General features: G+C 40.9%; 1 protein-coding gene across 3 annotated transcripts in view; it reads right to left on the bottom strand.

Annotated features, from left to right (window-relative positions):
- Positions 1-25788, bottom strand: part of LOC109041789 (pseudouridylate synthase RPUSD2) — a 335027-nt gene that overhangs the window by 93256 nt on the left and 215983 nt on the right. For all 3 annotated transcript variants that reach the window (XM_072302098.1, XM_019058214.2, XM_019058219.2), the window contains one exon: positions 16855-16938. In XM_072302098.1, the coding sequence (XP_072158199.1) occupies positions 16855-16938 (84 nt within the window). The remainder of the gene's footprint in view (positions 1-16854; positions 16939-25788) is intronic.

Genomic DNA, 25788 nt, shown 5'->3' with positions numbered 1-25788 from the left:
AAAATGGCATACTCATCCCTTCCTGACTCGGAACGTCCAGTGCCGACCGCAATCCTTCGCGCCGGTGAAGCTCCGGGGATTGTTGAGGGCTAACAACAGGTTACTGCTGTTTACAGATCGCTAATCACCCTGTTCGTGGTTCAGAGAAAGAGTTGTAACCCTATTCCCACCGTTTCGTGATGTTAGGGGAAAACATTGTTACTTCCTTGCTAGTAGCAAAATTTTATTGTTTCTATAAGAGAAACAAGCCAACTTCAGAGCTTAAAATTGGGAATCGAGGAAATTTTCATGATTCGTATTCTAATTATTTAATATTCTGGACCGTTCCGGGTTTATTGATCATCCTTTGTTGTTGTTGTTGTTGTTGTTGTTGTTTTTTTTTTTTCTCTCTCTCTCTCTCTCTCTTTTTTTTCAGCCTTTTCCCCAAATTAAGGTGTTATTTTATTGTGTGAATTTTGGCTGATTAAGTTGTTTTTCATTATTCCTGTAAAACTTTGAATTGTTCGATTCAAGTTTGCAACCTTAAAATGGAGTTACGTTCCGTGGTTTGGGGATCGACAAAGTATAGGAATCCATCGTCCGAATCGCGAGGGAAACTCGGCGAAAAACTATCCTCTCGTTCAACGGTGTTCCGGACAAGTTATATAGACTGATCCATCGCTCCTTCGGCGAGTATCCTGACCGAAAACTTGCTGATAATACTTAATGTACAAAATTCATTGAGCTCTCCGTCAAGATGTTCTCGAGTTGTTTGATCGAGCGAGTCGCTAAATCACATTTGAAGCTCGGGTAATAGCATTTTCGCGAGGAAGCTGTCACCGAGCGTATTGCCGGAAACTGTTGTAAGACAGGAAAGAAGAGGAGATTCGACCGAAGTTCTGCAAACGGCGCGCGTGCAAAGAGTAGTTTCTCACTTAGTTGAAAACCGACGTGTGGTCGTGCAGGCTGCGGGGCCGTGATCCATCACAGGCAGAAGGTACCTAGCGACACACAACCTAACGCTCTTTGTTCTCCTCGGCTCTAGTTTATTATTACGCCACTCTATCAAACGTGCTCCGTTTTAAAATATCGCGTTGTCTCCCGTTTTGCGAAAACGGTCCATTTGCGACTTGCTCGTGTCTCTACGCGACGTGTGAGCGCGTCTTGGGATAGAGTTAAAAGTAGCAAAAGCTACCTGCTGAGGGGGCGCCGCCCCCCCAGACCCCCCCTTTCAAATTATATATGTGAGACTTTGAGTATCATAGAAGTCGTGCGGCGACATGCCGAATGAAATGCCACAATTAAAATTATTGGATCAGATGATGAGCTGATAAAAGCCTTACCTAGTAATTTGGGAACATTTCTGACACAGTTTGGTTGCTTTAACTATCACTTTGATTTGCGAAATACAAATCGTTTTCACTTCGTATGTAGTTAAATTTGATTTTGACTGACTTAGTTTCTGATGGATTCAAACTCATAATATACATTTAGGTTCCAGGGAAAGAAAAATGCAGATGAGCTACACTTCACATGAATATAGATTGATTAAAAATAAATAATCCGAAGAAGTGATGGAATAAATGATAATTGTTTACTAAAGTAAATACTATACCTAGGATTCATAGGAATTTTAAATAAAATCCCACCCATCACTAAAATAACCCATATGTATATACTCGTGGTGCCTGCTCTCGGCTCGATTTCGCCGAATGGAATTCTTTATCATCGCGGTTGTCCTTGTTGCGTGCAGGAGGAAATGAAGGCGCGCTCGCAGTAGCAAGAAGCAGACGCGCCAGGTTGCTTGCGACGCGTGAATGTAGCTTAACCTCCACAGATTAACAAACCGTCGAGCAGCCACGCGAAAAGTCCTATACCTACATAGAGAAAAAAAGGAGGTATTTGCATCTTGAGGTTTGTTTACCCTGTGACGTAGGTCTGTACAACCTGGCCAGCGAAATCCGAAATTCGAACTATGAAAAATTGACCATAATTTCCGATTTTCCGAGGTGTAAAATACACAACTCAGCAGGAGAAAGAAAGAAAAATCGATTCGATATTTCTGGAGATAAATGTATGGATACGGACGATATATCAACGTTGAAATATCGATACAATATTTTGGTCTAAAATATCGATAGTCTGGTGGCGCGGAGCGTCTTTGGGAGGGGAGGGGGAGGGGGGGGGGGGTTGGGCGCGTAGACGATAGAATATCGCACCCGAACTGAGCCTTAAGGCTCGAAACGCTGATCAATGTTCCCACAAAAATGACGCGGCGCAACGGCTGCAGCCACGCCGGAGCGTGACTGTAAGAGGAGGAAGGGGGGAGGGAGGGCCCCCTTCGGCCCTGAGCAGACCGACGAAAGTAATAAAAAGCGAGAGTAATAAAAACAAAAAACTCAAGTTTACACGTGCAGAGCTCGAGGCATTGGAGCCAAATTGGTCTGTTTGTTATTTAGGGATAGTGTCCTAGCCTAAGTTTATTTAAAAAACAATTAAATAAGAGGAAGGATTTCAACCCTGAAAAATGTCTCCGGGACCACGACAGCCGATGTGACCCTGGGATCGTCAGTATTGGTGAGCACAGTTACAGAGATGGACCATTTTTTTTAGGGAGCAAACAAATCAAAATTTTGAGCCTTAAGTTGGTCGCAACCATATCCGGAAGTCGTTACAGTGACATTTTTGTGCAATATGCTTCTGTGGAAAGTGCAATACTTAATGAATACTTTTGACAAATCGTGTTTTTTCCGGTTTGCGCTTCAAACGTGATTTATTTGTGGAGTGTAATACGTTCCTTTTTGAATTGAAAAACTCGTCAGATGCATTAGATAATCGAGTACAGCATCTCTCTCTCATTTCTTAACGCAGGGGGCGGCAAATTTTGCATTTTTTTAAAATGTAGGTTTAAAAAAAATCGGATTCAGAAAAAAAAAATTACAAACGAGAAAGCGTCTTTCGGTGACACAAGAGACAGCACCTTTAATTAGTCGAGTTAAGAGAGAAACTAAACACGCAATTTGGCATGGAGCGGTGCAGCAGTGATGATGAGGACTTGAGATAGAAAGGAGAAGCCCTCAGCGCGGCGCACGGTGAATCGAGTCAATGAGAGAGGTCGGAAAAAATTTGGGAACTTAAAACGCTCATAACTCCGTTTATACAAGAATCTAATGTTCTGCAAGCTGTTCCACTGGTTTTCTCGTGATATTTTCTTCCAGTATCACCCCTTGAACTTTAAAATGTGACGAAATAAACATCAACATTTGCAGTTCTTGTCAAAAATTTCATGTCCGACCCCTCTAATTGACTCAATCCACTGTGCGGCGGTCGGCGTGAAACGCATAGCGCCTACAAGACTGTAGGAATACTTCACGCATTGCGCCAAACACAGTGCGGTCAGCGCGGCGCGGCGGCGGAAGTTAAAATTATTAAACCACATTTATGTTTGTTCTTGCATAATTTTTACCTTCATTTCTTACAAATGGAAGGCCTTGTTCACACATATGTAGATAGGTTTACGGAACTTAACTTTCACGCAAAGTTCCGTGCGAACTTTTGCTAGTAGTGAGGGGCATAGTGTCCTTTCTTTTAATTTTTCTTGTTTTGCCGGTTGAAAATGCGGGTGTGATCCCTGCGAAACGTCCCGGGTTTCTTATTATATTTTATGTGTTTCTTTTTATTATTTGCGTCCTTAGTCCCGTTTTAAGTTGTTTCTCTGTTACTGTTTCGGGCCGATTAAGTTGTTTTTTATTGATGTTTCGAAACGAATGAGAAGGGGGCGGCAAAATACAGGTGGCCCATAGGCAGCAAGTAGGTAAATCCGGCCCATGGGCGGCAAGTAGGTAAATCCGGCCCTGTTTTTTAAATGAATTTTGAGTCAAATTTACGTGAGAAATTGATTTACCAAGATTATTTTTCTTAATTAAAATTAACTTTCTTTTTAATACAGTTTTTACGTAAATACATTTGTTCGTAATTTCCAATACTTTTTACGAAATTTTTATGTTAATTTAATTGTTATGTAAATTTGACTTCCTTTTCCGACTTTTTTCTTTTTTCGCGTTTTTCTGTGACTTTTAACAATTTTAGACTTTCTTTCCTTACTCTAGTAAGGATCTAGTCGTCAGAATCTATCCTGAACGACAACTTACATTCATGGAAAATAAAGCTTTAAATGTTCCTGACCATTTTTTACCATCCAAACTCACTAGAACACATTGTACAGGTATATGAAAAATTTGAAGAGCATCGCTGTCAAAAGCTAAGTTCTCCTTCAATTTAGCTCTTTTTGTATGGTCTACAGGTAAGGACAAAACTAACTGTTTTTGCTAAACGCGTACTGTTTTTTATTCATAAAATTTGAAAGTCTCAATGAAAGCAAAGCTATGTCCAATCACAGCTAGGTATTTTTATTTTGAGACTGCACATCCCAACTTCTCCCACTTTTTCAGCCGAACTATTTTTTTTTTTTGGGCTAGATTTTGGTTGGTGCAGTAATGCTGATGGTTATTTTTACGAGGGCTGTCCCAAAAGAAACCGGACTTTTGTCATAGAAGGCGAACCGAGCGTCGTAATGAAGTTTTCTTGGGCTTGTTTGAAAGCTGATAAGCTACTGAAGATGCTTGTTTTTACAGAATGCAAACATTGGTCTTGGTAAGGAAACTACACGCTTTGGAATAAAGGAAAGTCAAACTCGAGTTGCGATTTTTGTCTTTATTTCAAGAAAAATTTAGATACAACTTTAAAAAAAACCCAGGTTTTAAGTTAAAAACTTCGTTGCAATCTTATTCAAATGCTTAAAAATAAGGAAATCAACATTTTAAGCAGCTTACCAAGTCATCACCTATCCCCTTCAAAATACTCGCCAGCTTTGTCGATGCATTTTTGCCACCGTTTCTTCAATTGGGAGAAACACTGTTGGAAATCCTCAGGTTTGAATGATCGCAATTCCTTCAAGGTGTTCTCTTGAATTTCCGGAATGGTTTGAAAACGTCGACCTTTCAAGGTAGATTTAAGTCGTGAAGAAAAAATCACACGGAGCCAGGTCAGGTGAATAGAGGGGATGAGGGAGGACACTCATGGCATTCTTTGCACAAAATTCGCGAATTTGGAGGGATGCTTGGGCAGGTGCGTTATCGTGATGCAGAAACCAGGAATTCTCTCTCCAAAGCTCGGGCCTTTTTCTGCGGACATTTTCGCGTAATCGTCTCAGAACACCATTGTAATATTCTCGGTTGACGGTTTCACCTTGAAGGAATTGCGATCATTCAAACCTGCGGATTTTCAACAGTGTTTCTCCCGATTGAAGAAACGGTGGCAAAAATGCATCGACAAAGCTGGCGAATATTTTGAAGGGGATAGGTGATGACTTGGTAAGCTGCTTAAAATGTTGATTTCCTTATTTTTAAGCATTTGAATAAGAGAGCAACGAAGTTTTTAACTTAAAACCTGGTTTTTTTTTTTAAGTTGTATCTAAATTTTTCTTGAAATAAAGACAAAAATCCAAACTCGAGTTTGACTTTCCTTTATTCCAAAGCGTGTAGTTTCCTTACCAAGACCAATGTTTGCATTCTGTAAAAACAAGCATCTTCAGTAGCTTATCAGCTTTCAAACAAGCCCAAGAAAACTTCATTACGACGCTCTGTTCGCCTTCTATGACAAAAGTCCGGTTTCTTTTGGGACAGCCCTCGTAGAAGACTATGATGGTGAAACCTAAATTTTCCAATGATATTTTATCAGCATAGTAAACTCAACCACGACTTCAATCATAAATAATTCCATTTAGCGAAATCAAGCTGAAAGGCACAAGTAAGGGTTCATGAAAGTTGAAGTCATAGCTCAACATTATAGGGTAGGTTCAAGTAACTTTTAACGTGTTTTAGACTTTTTTTCTTACCGTAGACCCTGAAAAACCACTTAAATTCAAGGAAAATAAAGCCTTAAATGTTCATACCCATTTTTAAATGTCAGAACTCACTAGACCACATTATATTCATGATAAATTTGAAGAATATCGCTGTGAAAAGTTGAGTTTTCCGTAGATTTAGCACTTTCCGTATGGTCTTTAAGGTAATGACAAAAAGTGCTAAATTGAAGGAGAACTCAACTTTTGACAGCGATATTCTTTAAATTCATCATGAATATAATGTGGTCTAGTGAGTTCCGACAGTTAAAAAATGGTTATGAACATTGAAAACTTTTAGTTCGATGAATTGAAGTTGTCCCTTAGGGTCCATTAGCGCTAAGGAAAAAAATTCTAAAACTTGTTTGAACCAACCCTATAATATTCTCCCACAGGATTCACTTTCAGACAGTAATAATTAATCAACATAAACATCAACCATTACTGATAAATCATCAAAGATCCTATTGGGCGAAATTCAGCCAAAAAGCACCAGTTTGGAGTCTTGACATTTTGGCCACCATTGGTTGCTTATTTACGCTATTAAACTGTGACTCGATGATAAAGAATGCCATAGGGCGACATTCCGCCGAAAGGCACCTGTGTGGGTTCTTTACATTATGGTCACAGTTGATTGCTAAAAGCTACCAAACCATGGCTAAATGATCAGAAATTCCATTTGGCGACACATGTTAACACTCTTTGAACATCTGAGGTATGAGTTCTGGAAATTTTGGCTATACTTGGTTGCTAAACGCTACTTAACAGTAAATGTTCAACAGTGACTTGATGATAAAGAATGCCATAGGGCGACATTCCGCCGAAAGGCACCTGTGTGGGTTCTTTACATTATGGTCACAGTTGATTGCTAAACGCTACCAAACCATGGCTAAATGATCAGAAATTCCATTTGGCGACACATGTTAACACTCTTTGAACATCTGAGGTATGAGTTCTGGAAATTTTGGCTATACTTGGTTGCTAAACGCTACTTAACAGTAAATGTTCAACAGTGACTTGATGATAAAGAATGCCATAGGGCGACATTCCGCCGAAAGGCACCTGTGTGGGTTCTTTACATTATGGTCACAGTTGATTGCTAAACGCTACCAAACCATGGCTAAATGATCAGAAATTCCATTTGGCGACACATGTTAACACTCTTTGAACATCTGAGGTATGAGTTCTGGAAATTTTGGCTATACTTGGTTGCTAAACGCTACTTAACAGTAAATGTTCAACAGTGACTTGATGATAAAGAATGCCATAGGGCGACATTCCGCCGAAAGGCACCTGTGTGGGTTCTTTACATTATGGTCACAGTTGATTGCTAAACGCTACCAAACCATGGCTAAATGATCAGAAATTCCATTTGGCGACACATGTTAACACTCTTTGAACATCTGAGGTATGAGTTCTGGAAATTTTGGCTATACTTGGTTGCTAAACGCTACTTAACAGTAAATGTTCAACAGTGACTTGATGATAAAGAATGCCATAGGGCGACATTCCGCCGAAAGGCACCTGTGTGGGTTCTTTACATTATGGTCACAGTTGATTGCTAAACGCTACCAAACCATGGCTAAATGATCAGAAATTCCATTTGGCGACACATGTTAACACTCTTTGAACATCTGAGGTATGAGTTCTGGAAATTTTGGCTATACTTGGTTGCTAAACGCTACTTAACAGTAAATGTTCAACAGTGACTTGATGATAAAGAATGCCATAGGGCGACATTCCGCCGAAAGGCACCTGTGTGGGTTCTTTACATTATGGTCACAGTTGATTGCTAAAAGCTACCAAACCATGGCTAAATGATCAGAAATTCCATTTGGCGACACATGTTAACACTCTTTGAACATCTGAGGTATGAGTTCTGGAAATTTTGGCTATACTTGGTTGCTAAACGCTACTTAACAGTAAATGTTCAACAGTGACTTGATGATAAAGAATGCCATAGGGCGACATTCCGCCGAAAGGCACCTGTGTGGGTTCTTTACATTATGGTCACAGTTGATTGCTAAACGCTACCAAACCATGGCTAAATGATCAGAAATTCCATTTGGCGACACATGTTAACACTCTTTGAACATCTGAGGTATGAGTTCTGGAAATTTTGGCTATACTTGGTTGCTAAACGCTACTTAACAGTAAATGTTCAACAGTGACTTGATGATAAAGAATGCCATAGGGCGACATTCCGCCGAAAGGCACCTGTGTGGGTTCTTTACATTATGGTCACAGTTGATTGCTAAACGCTACCAAACCATGGCTAAATGATCAGAAATTCCATTTGGCATAATGGAGATGTTGCATGTGTGAGGAATTTGCGATTTGACTGTTGAATCTTGTGTAAAAAGTCACGAGAAACACGATGGTGCCACTGGTTTTCTCTGAAATCATCTCCCAAGCTCAAAAAAAAGCACTCAAGTTGAGGCCAAAATGGAGGGAATATCCCACCCTACCCTGAGAGTCAAAGCCTAGATCAAGACCTATTCTCCATGCAAAGATAGGGAGCTAATACTTTGACAGGGCTACCAATTTATCTGGGGACTCCAAAACTGAATACACGGCAACCCTGCTAATGTATTTGCTCCCTATCTTTGCATGGAGAGTTTGTCTTCATGTAGACGTGGACTCTCAGGGTAGGGTGGGATATCCCCTCCATTTTGGCCTCAACTTGAGAGGTTTTTTTGAGCATGGAAGATGATTTCAGAGAAAACCAGTGGCACCATTGTGTTCCTCGCGAACTTTTATACAAGAATCAACAGTCAAATTGCAAATTCCTCGCACATGTAACATCTCCATTGGGCCAAAATGCACCGATATCAATACCTCATATGTTACTTGGTTCCTCGAAAATTCTCCTCTTGGACTTAGCCTAAAAGTGTGGACACTTTTTAGCCTCCGGCGAAACCTAGAGTCTATACGGCTTCGCCGCACGACTAAAAAGTAAAAAAAAAACTTTGAGGTGTTTTTCTGACTGTCGCAAACGGAAAATTTGTATCGCAACGAGGAAACTTTCGCTTTCACAGCTTGCCTACTCGGCTTAAAATAAATGGCCTTTTCGGCGCATTATAAGTATTGTCTTCAAACCAAAAGAAAATCAGTTTTTTGAAGCCATCAAATCTTCAGGGCCAGGTGTTGTGATTGGCTTTTTTGATGGCTTGGGTCAATCGCAACACTTGATTTTGATGTATTAATAGCATGGTTTGCTTGTGTGACATCAGCTCATGTGGAATTAAATATTCTCAAGTTTTGATTTTTTTCCCTCCGATGGATATACTGAATCTTTACCCGAGAATCAAGTGAAAGTCAAAGAATCTTAGGAGAAATGGGAAAAGAGAGAAGAAATAAGATGAAGGTCAGAGAGTGGAGACTGTAGTCTCCCACCTCGGGAGTGCTTAGGGATATTTATTTTTCCGCCAAGATCGATCTTCTGGACTTACTTCCCAGAATTTTGAGTGGCCCGAGTGCGTTGAGCGGAAGTCGGACAGAGGGCAGATGTGTAGGTTTGAAAAATGAGCGTCTTCTCTCATCTGGAATCATGTCATCCGGTCTCCTCCGTCGAGGAGTTGGGGTAATTTAGGCGGATTTCTCCTCCGCTGAAATCCCGAATCGTGCTCTAGAAGCTTCCTTGTTTACGTCATAATTCGCCCCCCCCCTTACGTAAGGGCGTATCTGGATTTTCACGTGAGCCATATTTTTCGTACAACTCAATGCTTTTCGGGCCGTGGCGTGGCGTGAATTGCGATGTATCGTTTGTTATGCCATTTAAAACTATGGCAAAGAATCGATTATTAAGGTGTTCGCTGCGAACACCCTGTTTATCGATCCTTTTCATAGGTTTAAATGGCATAACAATCGATATATCGCAACTCACGCTACGCCACTGTTTTCGGGGTTCATGTAGAAATAGAGATACATTTACGTCATAAGGACGACGAATTGTCGGCCAGCCTGCCAGCTTTTCAATGATCCTGACTATCATTATTTCCATTCACCAAAATCAAAGGAAACGGACTCGTATCATAGAATATTCTTGGCCAATATAGTGAATTTTGATCATTTTCTTCCAAATTTTTCTTGTGGTGCAGTTTTGTTGTTAGGTAAAATTTTAGGAAATATTCAGGAAACCGACGATTTCTCGGTAATTCCGTTCCAGTGATGCAACATTCACTCAAACAATCACTGGTAAAAAAAACCTCTTGGTTCAAGGGTGCAGTTTCTTGTCGCCGGATTCAAGAGTCTAGACTCTTGTTTCAATGCAAAATCCGCTTGAATCAGTGCAAAATCCGCTTGAAACAAGAGTTCAAGACTCTTAAATCCGGCGACAAGAAACTGCACTCTTAAGTCAATGCACCGCGGCATTGGCCCAAGAGGTTTTTTTTACTAGTGATTCAATTGTTCGCAAAAATATAACTAAACAGTCTCAGTCCAATTTTTTCCAATGTTTGCGCCCGATTAGAGAAAAACCCAGGGAAATTTCCAGATAGAAATGCCTAGAAGTTTCCCGGGAAAAATACACGTTTCAAAGTGCAAATATTTGCGACGTCGATATGTAGTTATGTTCTATCGTCTGGGAGTAGACAACTTTTTCCGTGGTATTGTAGGAAAATAAAGAAGCTTCATTCCTCTCGCAAAAAAAATTATATTTTTATATAGTAATATCAAAAGTTATCCGCGGTCCCTGTGATATTACACACTGGAATGGTCGTATTTTATGACGTGTTGTCAAGAGGTTACACGCCTCATAAAAAAGTGAGGGGAGTTGACGTGAGGCCAGTAGCGTGGCGTGCTGTGCGATATATCGATCGATCTGCCCCATAAACCTATGTAAAAGGATCGATACATAGGGTGTTCGTAACGAACACCTTAGTAATCGATTCTTTAGCGAAGCTTCAAATAGGGAAATATCGATACTCGATCGTCTGCGTGAGGCACCCACGCCTCAGGAGCGAGACGTTCAAGGTTCATGCGAAAAAGTTAGATAAGATAATAAAAGCCATAAAAGTCGAGGCTAATAAGAACTTATCGTTAGCGCATTACTTATTCAAGGGTCCAGAAGGTAAATGGAGGCATTTATTATTTATAGAACTGATACTTCAACGTGTCTACAGGATGCGCAGAAATGATGCATGGCTCTATTTCCGTTAGAGCCTATACCTTAGGAATCAATACTGGAAAAAAGAGCGAGAATTTTAGAAGGAACTTCAAACGTACTAGATGATAATACATCGAAAGATATCATTAGGTCCTCAAGAAATATGAAAGGTTTTTTAGGGGGTATATATTTAGGAAAACTGCAATAGTGCGTTCAAAATAAAACCAAGAAATTGAAGTAATGTGATACTTAAAGTTCTTTTAAAAATACCTTGCCAACATTAGCTTCGTAGGTTGGTTGGCAGAATTTTCGAAACTGTGCCCTCCGGAACGAGGGAGAGATTATTTTGTTTACCTTCTCTCTAGGCTGTGTTTGCCTGCTGTCATTCGATACCTATATCCGGCGCGGCTTTTCAGTGTCGGGTGTCGGGTGGAGGTGTCCCTTCAGTGGGAAAAGCTGTCGATAAACAACTGCTTAATTCTGTCGTGCTAAGGGAGAACGTCGTATGATCCTCCGAATGTTGCCAAATTTCCGTCAATAAAACAAGAATTTCTTAAGAGACTTGTGCATCCTTTTCATCCAATTTTCAGCGACTTTAGTTTGATCTAAAGTACCTGAAAATTCCGGGGGGAAACAATCGTAATTTTCCTCAAAAATAAATATTTTACAGAGAGAAATTTGGCAGCGTTCGAATGTTCATACGATGTTCTTCCTTATAGCCCTGGCCTTCGCTTATTTTCAGCTGGCTCGAAGTTCCGTCAGAGCGAATTTTGGAACGCTTCAAATGCTGAAGGCTATAGTTTTTGGGGACGGCGTTGCTTGTCCGGAACCTATCTTGGAGGCAAACATCAACGCATTAATTGGGAGTGACATCGATGAACTGACGCATTTCTTCAGGAATCTACCGACGGATAATTGGTCAGAGTCTTCATTCTTCAACCTCTTTAGGTCTCCTTTCAGCGCGTGTGACGAGACATGGATCATAGACTATGGATATTATCCCATTTACTTGCTCCAAATAAAATATCAATAAAAGAAAACATTTCGGAAGCTGACTTGTGCGTACAACTTCAACTCGTTAGTTTCAAATACATGAAATGTATGTACAGAAAATACTCAAATAAAGACTAAAGTCTGAAATCGGACTATCGAAATTTTTCGTTTCCCGTACGAAGAAACGCAACTCCATCCAAGGTGGCGAAATTGAGTAAACAATGAGGAAATGAGCAAGGAAATTTGGAAACGTTGCAATTTACATACGTGCTCGTAACATATAATCATCAAACTCATATTCAAACAATTAATCATTGAGTCAAACGATCCTGAATAAATCTTGAGACAGCGCTCAGGCGCGGACTCAAAAAATTATAACGCCTTCAAATGACTGGGTATACTTCCCAACGTTACTTGGAAGTTCGAATAGTTGTATCCTCATAAAACGAGAGAGTCGCGTTTGCGTAAGTCTAAGCGAGTCCAGTGCCGTTAAGGACAACGCGACGTTATTCCCGCTTATTTTTTCAAATTTATCGTGTGGCTTATCGTCTTTAGTCTCAGATACAATCATTATGATGCATTAGACGTGGAAGGAAAAAAAAAATGAAAGAACTCATGGAGGTTCTTCGAAGGATTAATCATGCTGGTTCTAGAAACGAGTTCCCTCTGACATCATGCTGTGAGCAGATGTATGATCCTGTTTTGCTTTTTCAGCGAAAATGCTAGTCAAGGATTTTTCAGAGAGCGTAAGAATTTAGTTCCAGGATGTTTTTTAAAAAGGAGAAAAAAGAAAAAGAATACTACAATAGAGAAAAAGTACAAGAAAATAAAAGACACGGAAGAATAAAAGAGAGAAAAATAAAACGAAGAATGAAAGAGACAAAAAGCAAAAGAATAATAAAAGAGACGAAGGAAAAAGAATAATAAAAGAGACGAAGGAAAAATAAGAATAAAAGAAACAAAAGAAAAAGAATGATTGGAAAGAAAAAAGACGAAGAATAATAAAAGAGACAATAAGGAAAATAAGAATGAAAGAGACAAAATAAAAAAGAGAACAAAAGTGACAAAAAGAAAAAGAACCAAGGAGGCAAAAAGAAGAGGAAGAAGAAGAAGAAGAGGAAAAGAGACATAAAAAGAAATTATAAGGCCTTCAAATGACTGGTTATACTTCCCAACGTTACTTGGAAGTTCGAATAGTCGTATCCCCATAAGACGAGAGAATCCCCTATTCCGCAAGATGTTTTCTCTTCAAAATTCCACGGAAAAAACTAATCTTGCAACGAGAAGTATTAATATCAACTCCTAAACAAGATGTAAGCGTTTACAATTAACATTGGTTGAATGGCAGAAATAATAATGACGTCATTTCTATAATCTAACTTCTATTTGATCTGTGTTAAAAATATTTGCTAAAATCGCGTTTAGGAGTTGATTTCCGACATTCCCGTCATATGATTTGTTTTCTATGAAAGACTTTGAAGAGGACTCAGGTGACGTCAATTTCTAGTTCAGACCCTGTCTGGTGGTCCATTCAATTTTTTACAAGAATATACCAGTGCAATTTTTTTCCAAAGTTTTCCGATTCTCGCGCAAGATCAGAGGAAAATAATTAAAATTTTCAGTTAGAAATGTCCTAGATTCTCCTCCTGGTAAAAATAAAAATCTTCTTCTTCTTCTTCTCCTTATTCTTATTCTTCTTCTTCTTGTACCTTCTGACTAGGGCCGTGACCCTGTTTGTCTAGCCTCTAAATTAGTACATGGTTATGACAAAATAAAATTCAGGAGAAGAAATGTGGCAACATCGAAATTCAGTTAAGTTTCTTCGTGGGAGGAACGACGAATCGTCGTCTCAGTTCTCGGAGATGGCGTTGTATCGTAAGGGGGAAATCAAAGTATATTCCACGGTGTCCCTTGCAGAGTTTGACCCGAGGTACTTTCATATTCGAATTCATTCCGTGTCATATGCTCATATGTTAACGTCAAAAACAGCGTAAACCCAAATCATCCCCTGACCGTCTCGCCAGCCTCGGAGGCCAAAGCCCCGAGGGCAGCTCTCCCTCCCGTGCAGTGCATTTACAGAACCAACTTTCAGCTCAGGCAAACTCCAGGGATTCAGGTATAATGACAAAGAAAGAAATGGGGTCGACATGAGAGGAATCTGGATATTGGAGTATTGATTTTAATCAATTTCTTTTTGTCCCTTTTCTTCTTCTTCTTCTTTTTGTCTTTTTTATTCTTTTTCTTTTTTTCACTTTTGTTCTTCTCTTCCTATATTAGCCAAAAGTAGCCCAAGAACACAAATATTTCTTTCAGTGTACCTCCCCCTCCTCCTTTATACTTTCATCTGGGAGTGCTTAGAGACTCTTTAAGCACTTTTTTTAAAAATTCTTTGATATGGAAAAAGTATAAAAATTGATTTAAAAGTGAGAAAATACACCACTTAGTGACGTCATCCGACGGCATTTCCTATTTGAACCCTTACATTTTAGCAGATTAAATAATTTTTTCATAGCTCCTCCAATAATTGTTCAATTTATGAACCGAGGGTTTCTTCGGTATATTCAGTTCCCTTGGTAGTTTTCTTAACTTAGGAATGTTTGTTAGTGTACATGAATCCAGAGCTTTGAAAAAAATCAAGGAATCCCGTGATGACGTCATTTTTTCGATGTTCACGAAGCTAATTTTATTCAAAGTTCCGAACCTCTTTGGGAAGTTCTGTCCCGGGTTGTCTCATCAGTCACCAACACCAGTGGACACCGTTGTTACCAGATTCGACCAATCAGAACCGTTGGTTTTCGATAGGTCAAACCTTTTTAGAACCACCTCGCGAGGTGGTGCCAAAATCACGCACCAACGTTGCAATTCGTCAGTCATCGAATCGGAAGTTCCGAACTCAAATAGAATGACAGCTCGGAGGTTCGGGCACGAAAGTAGTACCGAACCTCTAAATAAAATTCGCTTACGGGCAGTGTTCGAAACTCACAGGCGCCAACGCGCCAAATGCGCCTGAAAAATCGGCCATGGCACCTAAAAAATGAAGGCACTGCGCCAACGTGGCCCCTAAAAATTGCCCCCAAAAAATCTGAATTTTCATATTAGGTGATTATTCGAAATTTCCAGCACTACAAGTGAAAGCGTTTTCTATTCTCCAAGATTTCATCCTTAGTGCTTTTGTCTTCCCCAAGTTACAGCTACTTACTAGTTCGTAACTAACTCGCTACTTACTACAGCACGTAATATATAGGCAAAAAGTCAATTGGGTCCCAAAAAAATCTTCAACGGCGCCTAAAAATCTGGCTTGATGCGCCACATGACTCCTAAAACTCAAAGGTGAGTTCCGAACGCTGCTTACGGGTGTGTTCCGCGGTCCAACCGGAGGATCCCAACATGGCATCCCTGCGGAGCCTTATCCGCGGGGCCGTGAAAAGGAGCCGGGGCAATTATGATAATGAATTCTGAGAACACAGAACGCACAAACGCTCCACTCGGCATTGATTCACAACGAAACAACCCGGGAGCTTTCAACTCTGTCTACCATTAATAAGCTTCCAAAAGCTCATTAGCTGTATTAAAGCTCGCGCTGAAACGGAGAAAGAAACGGAGACCCCGGACAAATCGCTGGCGGAAACGGATACAAAGCCCCTCGGCGCGGGGGGAATGGGGATCAATCAGTCCGTGCCATTGGTCGTGCTCGTGATAAGTGTGGCGCCAATTCCTCCCCCGTACCGTACTCCACAAAAAGGACCACGCAACAAGTACTCTTCGCTTATCCTTTCTTCGGCTCCTTCCCCCGAGTGGAAAGCAACTGACAAAACCCACAGGAATTTTTAACGGCTCCTTTGCACTTCGCTTTAACAAATCCACACCGAGTGTGAGAGCCGAGAATTTTATGGGCTAAAAAGGTCCCGTTCATAAAATGGACGTATTTCTGCCAAACGGAACTATGTCCATTCAGGCATGAGCTCTGAGACCCATAAGAATGTATGCATAACAGGGCTCACATCATAATGCACACTGGAAAAAAAAAAAACACATTGGATCTAGAGTCCAGACTCTTAAAAACATCGACAAGAAGAAGTACTCTTGATTCAATCAGAATCTAGCTTCAATCAAGAACCAAGCCTCTTAATTTAAGCGGATTTCGTTTTGATTCAAGCAAAAATCCGATTGAATCAAGAGTATTTTTTCTTGTCAATGTTTTCAAGAGTCTGGACTCTAGATCAAATGTGTTTTTATTTCCCATGTTGCGACTCACATCTTCTTGCACATTGTTTTATTTTCTTAAAGCATGGCCCGAGCCACAATCATTACTCATATTTGTAAAATCGGCTGATTGCTCAACTTTTGAGTAACCGAAAACCGAAAAATCGTGTTAAATTTAGAAGTTTCAAGACACTTACACGAAAGAGGGATGTGAGAGATGAAAATGACTGGGAAGTGCCTACAATCACAAACGATGATTAAACCGTCTTCTTTCTTGCACATTTTGAAAGTAATTTACTACAAAGTATACGTAATATTGGAGCATGCCGTGCAGTATTGAATTTTCATGGTTGAGGGAGGGGGAAGAGGGCAGGCATGAAACAATTAAAGAGTCATGGAGGAAAAACCACCTCGGATACGATAAATTGATATTTCTCAAATCTCCAAACTCTGCTAGGGGTTAAACGCCTCTACCACAAGGAAACTGGAAGTAAATTAATACCCTCAACAGGGTAATTAAAAAAGTTTGTCTCCTCTCAGGTTTTCTAAACTTTGATTGCCGTCATGGTGAGCGCGAGCTCTCCAAAAGGGCACAAACGACCTGGCGCCCAGAGACGCTAGCGCTTGAGCAGAAAATGGAAAGACAAGAAGATACGGTTCAGGGACTCACCCTTTTCAGCTCCTTATTTTCTGGATCTTCGGTTGCTTTCCGTTTGTCGCAAACAGGCTGCACAGCTACATCTTTGTCGCCGACCTGCAACAAGAAAATCAGAATCTATTGAGAGGAGGACAGGCATACGTGGCGTTTGGGTGTCGTGGAAAGTCAGAGTGCGTCGTAGAGCGAAATTTTACGTACAACTCCGTATATGCAAAATCCTGAGGTTCTAAAAGTGGAGCCAGTGGTTTCCTTGTGGTATTTCCTTCCAGAAACATCCCTTAGAATTTAAACTATGGCGAAATGAACACCAAAATTTGCGGTTATAGTTCAAAATTTCACGTTCGACCTCTCTCTAATGGAGAATTTGCATGCAAATTTTTTATTACTTCAGCTGAAAGTGCTGAAAGAGCTGATTTCACAGTATTTTTTATAATTTTTTTTCTGATATGGGAAAAAGTATAAAAATAGATTTAAAAGTGAGAAAATGCACCGCCTAGTGACGTCATCAGGCGGCATTTCCCATTTAAACACATGTATTTTAGCAGATTAGATCCTTTTGTTGTATCTCCTCCAATAATTGTTCAGTTCATGAACCAAGGATATCCTCGTGTTCAGTTTCTCCAGTAGTTTCCACTTTAACACGAAATTCATCAAATTTCAGACACCTGCAAATGCTCTGTTGACTTGATCCACTGTGGAGCGGTCGCAAGCTTTTCTCACGAATCGAAATCCGCACGGAGAAAAAAACTTCGTGCGTCGGACCCGAAGTTTAGGTCATATGGATCTCTGAAGTTTTCGGATTGAGCATTCGAACACTTAAAGTCCAGCTGCTGAGGTTTGGATCACACATCTGAAACTTCAGTTCTTACGTCTGAAGTACTTCGGTTTTCACATCCGAAGAACTTCGGTTCTCACATCCAAAAAACTTCGGTTCTCACATCTGAAGTACTCCAGATGTAAGAACTGAAGTTTCAGATGTGTGATCCGAACCTGGACAGCTAGATCTCAAGTGTTCAGATGCTCAATCTGAAAACTTCATAGATTCATATGACCTAAACTTCGGGTCCCACGCAAGAGGTTTTTTTCACCGTGCGCGAACGAGGCAAATCAAAAGTTCCGAAAAAGCAGAACTCTCGCGGAGGGAGAACCAGTCCGGTGCGTGCCCGGAAGGTTGCGAAGAGACAGTTTAGCGGCTTTGAAATATGAGCGGGTGCTATAAGTCTCAGGCTGTTGAGTGTTGAGTCTGAATGGGTGGATGGATGGCACGGGAATTGCGGTCGAGGATCGGCCTGAGCCGGGGGGCCCGGGGGGGGATGTTGCGGGAAGCGCGACTAATTTAAATGAGTCAATATTTGACGCTCAAGTTGGCGCCAAAAGCCCGGCATGGAAGCCTCTTTACCAAGTGCCCTTTTTCTCTGTTCTCCGCGCTGAAAGGAATAGGAGGTGTTTCCGACCATTTTTCAAAACGTCTCTTTCCAAGATCGGCAGGACCGCTTCGGCCCATCCTTCACTCCGCACAGGCTCTGCCTCCCCCCGGCTGTAATTCTGTTTCATTTGAATAACCGGAGCGCTTCAGCGCCCCGTGGTTTTCTCCTCCTTCCTCTGTAAAAATGGAAAAAAGAAATCCCGTATACCACGACGTCATCTCGACCAAATTTCAGGGATCGCGGCAAAAGTTATTGGGAGGAAATTGATTTGGCTTGGGAGGCTCAACTTCAAAACATCTCGAAAAATACGCTAAAATAGACATTTTAAAAGCTCCGTAAAAAAGATTCGATCTGTCAACAAGTATTGCGCGCACATTGGTTATGCTGCCGTGCTAAGGAAAAACGCCGCATGAACATTCGAGAGTTGCCAAATTTCCTCCGATAAAATGTTTATTTTTTTAGGGAAGTTAGGCATATTTTTCCAAGAAATTTTCAAGAATTTTAGGTGAAATTGCGAACAGAATTACCTGAAAAATTGGAGGAAAAATATTTACAAATTTTCCCGAAAATTCTTGATTTACCAACGGAAATTTGGCAACGCTTGAGGGCTCATACGACGTTTTACCTTAGGATGGCAGTATGAATGTGAGACACGGATGTCATTACTGCACGCGTTTCAAAGGACAATAAACAAGATACGTATCTACGCAGATGATGGAGTATAACATAATTTGCTATGCTTTTGCGATTCTCAAAAGTTTGCATCAATGCTTCCCTCCATTTACTATGCTTTTGCGATTCTCAAAAGTTTGCATCAATGCTTCCCTCCATTTACTATGCTTTTGCGATTCTCAAAAGTTTGCATCAATGCTTCCCTCCATTTACTATGCTTTTGCGATTCTCAAAAGTTTGCATCAATGCTTCCCTCCATTTACTATGCTTTTGCGATTCTCAAAAGTTTGCATCAATGCTTCCCTCCATTTACTATGCTTTTGCGATTCTCAAAAGTTTGCATCAATGCTTCCCTCCATTTACTATGCTTTTGCGATTCTCAAAAGTTTGCATCAATGCTTCCCTCCATTTACTATGCTTTTGCGATTCTCAAAAGTTTGCATCAATGCTTCCCTCCATTTACTATGCTTTTGCGATTCTCAAAGTTGCAAGTTTCGGCATCTCAATGCATTCCCTCCATTTACTATGCTTTTGCGATTCTCAAAAGTTTGCATCAATGCTTCCCTCCATTTACTATGCTTTTGCGATTCTCAAAAGTTTGCATCAATGCTTCCCTCCATTTACTATGCTTTTGCGATTCTCAAAAGTTTGCATCAATGCTTCCCTCCATTTACTATGCTTTTGCGATTCTTAAAAGTTTGCATCAATGCCTCCCTCCATTTAAGTCCATCCTGATTTATTGGTTCTCGGTGAAGCAGCCTAATTCTTTGGGAATCGATAGTTTTACGTGCTTTTAAATGGAGGGGATCCAGTGTTGGCCACTGGTCTGTATTTGTTCCTAAAAACCGAGAAACGTCACTCATTTTTCTTGAAAAATTGAAAAGCATTTCTTTCTCTCGCAATCTTCACTTTCCGTAATTGAACTCTGCAGCTGCAGAACGTACTGTATTATATGAGGAACGTTTTAACCATGCTGAAGAAAATAAGGTCGCATGGTGACGATACCCGATCGTATCAAATATCGCATGGGCAGGGTTGCCGCAGAATTTAGGAAATTCAATTCCCTGAGGTTTCCCTGATTTCTCTGTCACAGATTAGTAAAATTCCCTGAAAATTGAGGACATGCCAGATGCATAAAAAGACATGATTTGAAATAGTTTTCGGGCAAAATTCGTTGTTCGAAACGTCAAACTCAATCTAGAGGGGAAATAACGGTGACTTGACAAATTTTCCCTGACTTTTAAAATTCCCTGACATTTCCCGGTTTTCCCTGACCGTGGCAACCCTGCCTGGGCGGGAGTCTAATTTATGGACCTTGGGTGGTTGTTTTGGTCGACAAGTTAAAAAGCTGAGCTCCGAACTGATAAAAAAAAGGAGAAGGGAAAGTAAAGGACGGATGTAACTCCGGCCAAAAACAAGATTGCTATAAAGAGTCGGAAAATAATGATGAACCGAACGTATTTATGCTGAAAGGGACTATGTGCATAGGGGTTGTGCGCAACATAGTTCCTTTCAGCTTAAATACGTTCAACTCGGATACGACAAGAGATTTATACAGTAAATTGGGAGGGACGAACAACGATGTGAGATGTTTTGAAACTCACTACTACGTTGTCTGATTGTGTCAGAAATTGATTTTCTTTTCTTTTCATTTTATAAAAAACTACTTCTAAGGCTAAGAAGCCGGCTTTCGGGGGACTTTTCGCCGCATGCAGTATAGAATCCTGCTATGAGTCAGAAAATAAACATTTCATATGTTAGATTCACAGAAAATTTAACATATTTTTTTTTTTTTCGATTTGAAAGAGTTTCAGAATGGAATCCTTTCTTCATCGGAGGGCTTCTAATTTGGTCGATCCTGGGCTCCCCATATCGTCTGACTCAAGAGGAGATCATGTTATGCCATTAGCACCTTGCAGAAAACAAGTTTTCCTTATTCTTCTTCTGCTGTTGCAAACGCGACTGCTATTTTGAGTTTATATTAAGGTGAAATCGATGTATCTCTGTTCCTTTATTTTATTCCTCCATGGTTCCCTAAATTTTGGAATTAGTGAAACACGGTCGTTTCTCCGATTAAAATCGAAATAACACTTTATTGGAAGTGTTAAATACTCACTATTCAAGTGGGTTAGCACCAATCAGGATTAAAGACGCAACTTGACGGGCAGCTATCTTTTATTTCGCCTGGTGTTGTGTACATGGATGTTCTAAATTGCCTGCTTTTCGCAAGATGCAGATGAGTAAATTATTTACACCGCGTGTGTTTTAGCGGCTCTTGAACGGGCTAAGTGTTGTTGGCCACTTACGTAATTAATGACTGACTGAACATCCTTTGGTTACCTATGCGCTGGATTCCACGGCCTTGATCCTTACCCAGCCAAGAAGCCCTCTGGCCACAATTCATGTTTTCTCGAAACTTGTCTGTTGGCGATTATACTTTTCTTCAAACAAGCCGTTCATCTGGACGTATTTGTATCAAGCAGAACTCTGTGCGGGCAGGAAATCTGGGGTGTGCTCGTTAATTCTCGAGCCGTAGGAGTGAATGGGAATTAAACTGGAATTGGATTCACTGGATTCACTGGGAAAAAAACCCATTGGATCTAGAGTCCAGACTCTTGAAAACATTGACAAGAAAAAAATACTCTCGATTTAATCGGATTTTTGCTTGAATCAAAACGAAATCCGCTTAAATTAAGAGGCTTGGTTCCTGATTTAAGCTAGATTCTGATTGAATCAAGAGTACTTTTTCTTGTCGATGTTTTTCAGAGTCTGGACTCTAGATCCAATGTGGTTTTTTCCAGTGTTCACTGTGCGCCCTAAAAAAAAAACAGGACTATTTCCAGGCTTTCCAGAAATTCCGGACTTGTAGACACCCTGCTCGAGCCCTCCCTTCGCCCCGCGGCACTGTGCGGCGCTACGCGGGGCGCTAAAAGAGAAATAACTTTCTTGAGAAGTCGCGACGTGTCTTATCTCCGCGGAGCTCTCATCTCCGATTCTGAGGGCCGGGAGTCCCGGCAATTCGCGGGGACTCCCTGCGTCCCGCCCCCGCCCCCGGTCGGCCGATCAGGTGGATGTAGATAAAACTTGTTTCTCGTATAAATGCTAATACCGACGTAATGCGTGAAGATTTTTTGCGGTCGGCTCGAAAGCGAGGCAAATGAGCGGGATTCCTGTGTAAACACCGGGTAATCGGCTTAGGTTCCGGCCGTCTCCGTTGACGAGCATGCAAACAGGCTTCCTCCTGGCTTATTAGCACGACGGATCCTCCGGCGATGGCGAGTGCCTGAAATAATCCCTTCAAAGCCCACTTTACCTGCCGTGGGACGGGGACTTGGTCATGATCATTAAAAGACTCTTTTACTTCACTGGAAAAAAAAAAAAAAAAAAAAAAAAAAAAAACCACATTGGATCTAGAGTCCAGACTCTTGAAAACATTGACAGGAAAAAGGACTCTTGATTCAAGCAGATTTAAGCTTAAATCAAAAGGAAATCCGCTCAAATTAAGAAGCTCGGTTCTTGATTTAAGCTTAAATCTGATTAAATCATGAGTATTTTTTCTTGTCGATGTTTTTAGAGTCTGGACTCTAGATCCAATGTGTTTTTTTCCAGTGTTTTTGGTTCCCGGCTTGAGGTAAAATCTGCCGTGCAACGCAGAAACGCCGTAAACGCCATTCTAAATTTTTTGGAAACGATGTATCATAGCAGAAAAACTTGTGTGGCTTGAGACAATGGTTTTACAGAATTCTTTTTCAAATACTATTAAGAGCATAACTTGAAAATTTGAGGAGCATGGGTAAAACAGTTTTTATTTAATAAAGTGTTAAGTCCCAAAAAACGCGGAAAAATAAAATGATGAAGAAATAATGACCTTAAATTCAAAGATTTCATCCCAGTAAGCAAAAGTCCGGCCACGGAAGCCGTTCTTACGGGCTATAGAGACATACCGTCCGCGTTCCGAGCCCAGAGGCCGAACGTTCTGGGCGTAGCACCCGGAGGTGAAGCTACGGCTCCAGCACCCGAAACTTCTGGCCTCCGAGCCCGGATCGGACAGTATGTCTATATAACCCGTAGTTTTTTTCCAGTATTATTACAAATAACTTTGATCGATCAAGCCGTATCTCCGCAATGCTATTTATCGATCATTTTTCGATAGAGATTCAACATTTCAACAATCGACTTGCTGCGATGCTAATTTCGACATGCGCGATGGGCGTCGGAGATCTTTCCGGACGGGGCTGCCTGATTACTCCAAAATCTGCGAACGGGAAACAAAAGAGAGGAGAGCTTTTCACGGCGGGAGGGGGGAGGCATCCCCCAAAGGTCAGGTCTTATTTCATCTCGGTCTCTTAATATTGCTCGCCGGGCGGGCCAAAGTGGGGTGTTATTGTGTTTTCACCGAGTTTCCTCTGCCCACACACTATCAAGCTCGCTTTTCATCATCGCCCGCTGCCGTGTTGCCACTTGACTACAAATAAGTCTACATTGACTGGAAATCACCGTCATCTTTTGAAGGAAACACTGGAAGAAAGAGTCTCTTGGATCCAGAGTTCAGAATCTTAAAAAATTTGACAAGAAAAATACTCTTGATTTAACCGGATTTTGGCTTAATCAAAATAAAATCCGCTTGAATTGAGAGGCTAGGCTCTCGAAACAAGCAAAACTCCTACTGAATAGAGATTATTTTTCCTTGTCAAATTGAGAGTGTGGGCCAGTGGCGAGGCGTGAACGATCGATTGTCAATATTTCCCCATTTGAAGCTGTGGTAAAAAATCGATTATGAAGGGGTTCGTTGCGAACACCCTGTTTATCGATCCTTTTCCATAGGTTTTTATGGCATATCAATCGATGTATCACAAAGTGCGTCACGCCACTGGTGTGGACTCTGAATCCAAGAGACTTTTTCTCCAGTGGAAATTCTGGCCGATACTCAGATTCGAATTTTATTGGGGCACAGTTAACCTAACTTTTTGATTGGTCAACGATTTTTTAGGCTTCATGATGCTCTTACGGCCGTAAATAATCAAACAAGATGGCGACTCATCGTAACATTGATAAGAAACTAAAATTTGATAAAAATTTCAACTATACGGCAGTAACAATTTAAACCAGCATATCTACGAATAAAATATGAAAAACACATCAAAAACACAGATAAATCGCCTTTCGTCTTTAATATAGGAGGATGTAAGATATGCATAGCCTCAAACTTGCTTGCTGATAACAGTCATCTTGTTTGTTTATTTACGACCGTACGAACATCGTGTCAGCCTATTTTCTCGCGACCAATGAAAAACCGGCACAGAAATGGCCATACTCTGTCTATAAAGGTACTCAAGTACTTAGGGGTTGATTTGCATGTCCATCAGGAATACATTTCCGTAAAAGCTCAATTTGTCAAAATTTTGAAGACTTTTTCGAAATTACCAATTCAAAAAACAGCAGAGGATACACCTGCGAGTTACAAGCGCACGTTGAAAGTGAGACACCAATTGGCGAGGAGGATTTCGATCGCTCGACGTCGAGCTATCGAAATCCTTCTTACCTATTGGTTTCTCGGTCTCACTGGAAAAAAAAAAACACATTGGATCTAGAGTCCAGACTCTTAAAAACATCGACAAGAAAAAGTACTCTTGATTTAATCAGAATCTAGCTTAAATCAAGAACCAAGCCTCTTAATTTAAGCGGATTTCCTTTTGATTCAAGCACAAATCCGATTGAATCAAGAGTATTTTTTCTTGTCGATGTTTTAAAGAGTCCGGACTCTAGATCCAATGTGTTTTTTTCCAGTGGGTCTCGAAAGGAAATTTGGCATGAAGCGGGGATCCCTGTCACGTGACAGAACTGTTGCGTCCCGTCGCGCCGCGCCGCGACGAAGCGTCTCCAATCCGGAGTGAGGCTCCCGTGCATTCTTCCCACGTTCGAAAATCGTTAACGGCATGAATCGATGAGACACTTCGTCGCTCCGCTATCATCAATTTTTGTGAGCTGTGGAAGGCATTGAGTTACATGGACAACAGGTTTCACCTTAGAATACGTTTACGAGCTTACGTCGGAGGAGCGACGATTTTTGCGGGAAACTCGATAAAAATAACGCTCTCTTTCCTCGCTTATTGTTGCTCGCGACGGACCGCGCCGCTTTGCCAGACTGTTGATATAAAAGAGCATATTTCACATTGAGTACCTGTACAGTGTACAGCGTGTCTACACTGGAAAAAAAACACATTGGATCTAGAGTCCAGACTCTTAAAGACATCGACAAGAAAAAATACTCTTGATTCAATCAGATTTAAGCTTAAATCAAGAATCAAGCCTCTTAATTTGAGCGGGTTTCCTTTTGATTTAAGCTCGAATCTGATTGAATCAAGATTCCTTTTTCTTGTCGGTGTTTTCAAGAGCGGTCTGGACTCTAGATCAAATGTGTTTTTTTTTCCAGTGTAGTTTTTTTTTCATTTCGGAAAACCCTGATGAAATCCTGATTTCACAGGGTGTCTAGTTTTTTTTTTTCATTTTGGAAAATCCTATTTTTTCCTGATTTTTGACTGCTAAATCCTGATTTCATAATTTTTTCAAATCCTGATTTGTTGCGGAGAAAAATTAGCTCGGTCCACAGCAACCAAAGATACGGAAATTTTTAACCGTGTTGAGGAGCTTCCGGACCACGTCCCAAGACGAAGGAAGGGTAGGCCCGGTGAGCGTGGCGGAGAGGGACGCGAAATGAGCAGAAATGAGGCGTGGAGCTGGCGAAAAATATTTGAAGCTAGTTGGACAAACATTTGCGAATTCATTCATGGCATTTGTCTGCGGAAGAATTATTGGAGCGCTCAAGGAAATGTCAGGGAGCAAACAT

The sequence above is a fragment of the Bemisia tabaci genome, chromosome 7, assembly GCF_918797505.1.
Source record: "Bemisia tabaci chromosome 7, PGI_BMITA_v3".
NCBI lineage: Eukaryota > Metazoa > Arthropoda > Insecta > Hemiptera > Aleyrodidae > Bemisia > Bemisia tabaci.
This window is presented reverse-complemented; position numbering and strand designations above follow the sequence as displayed.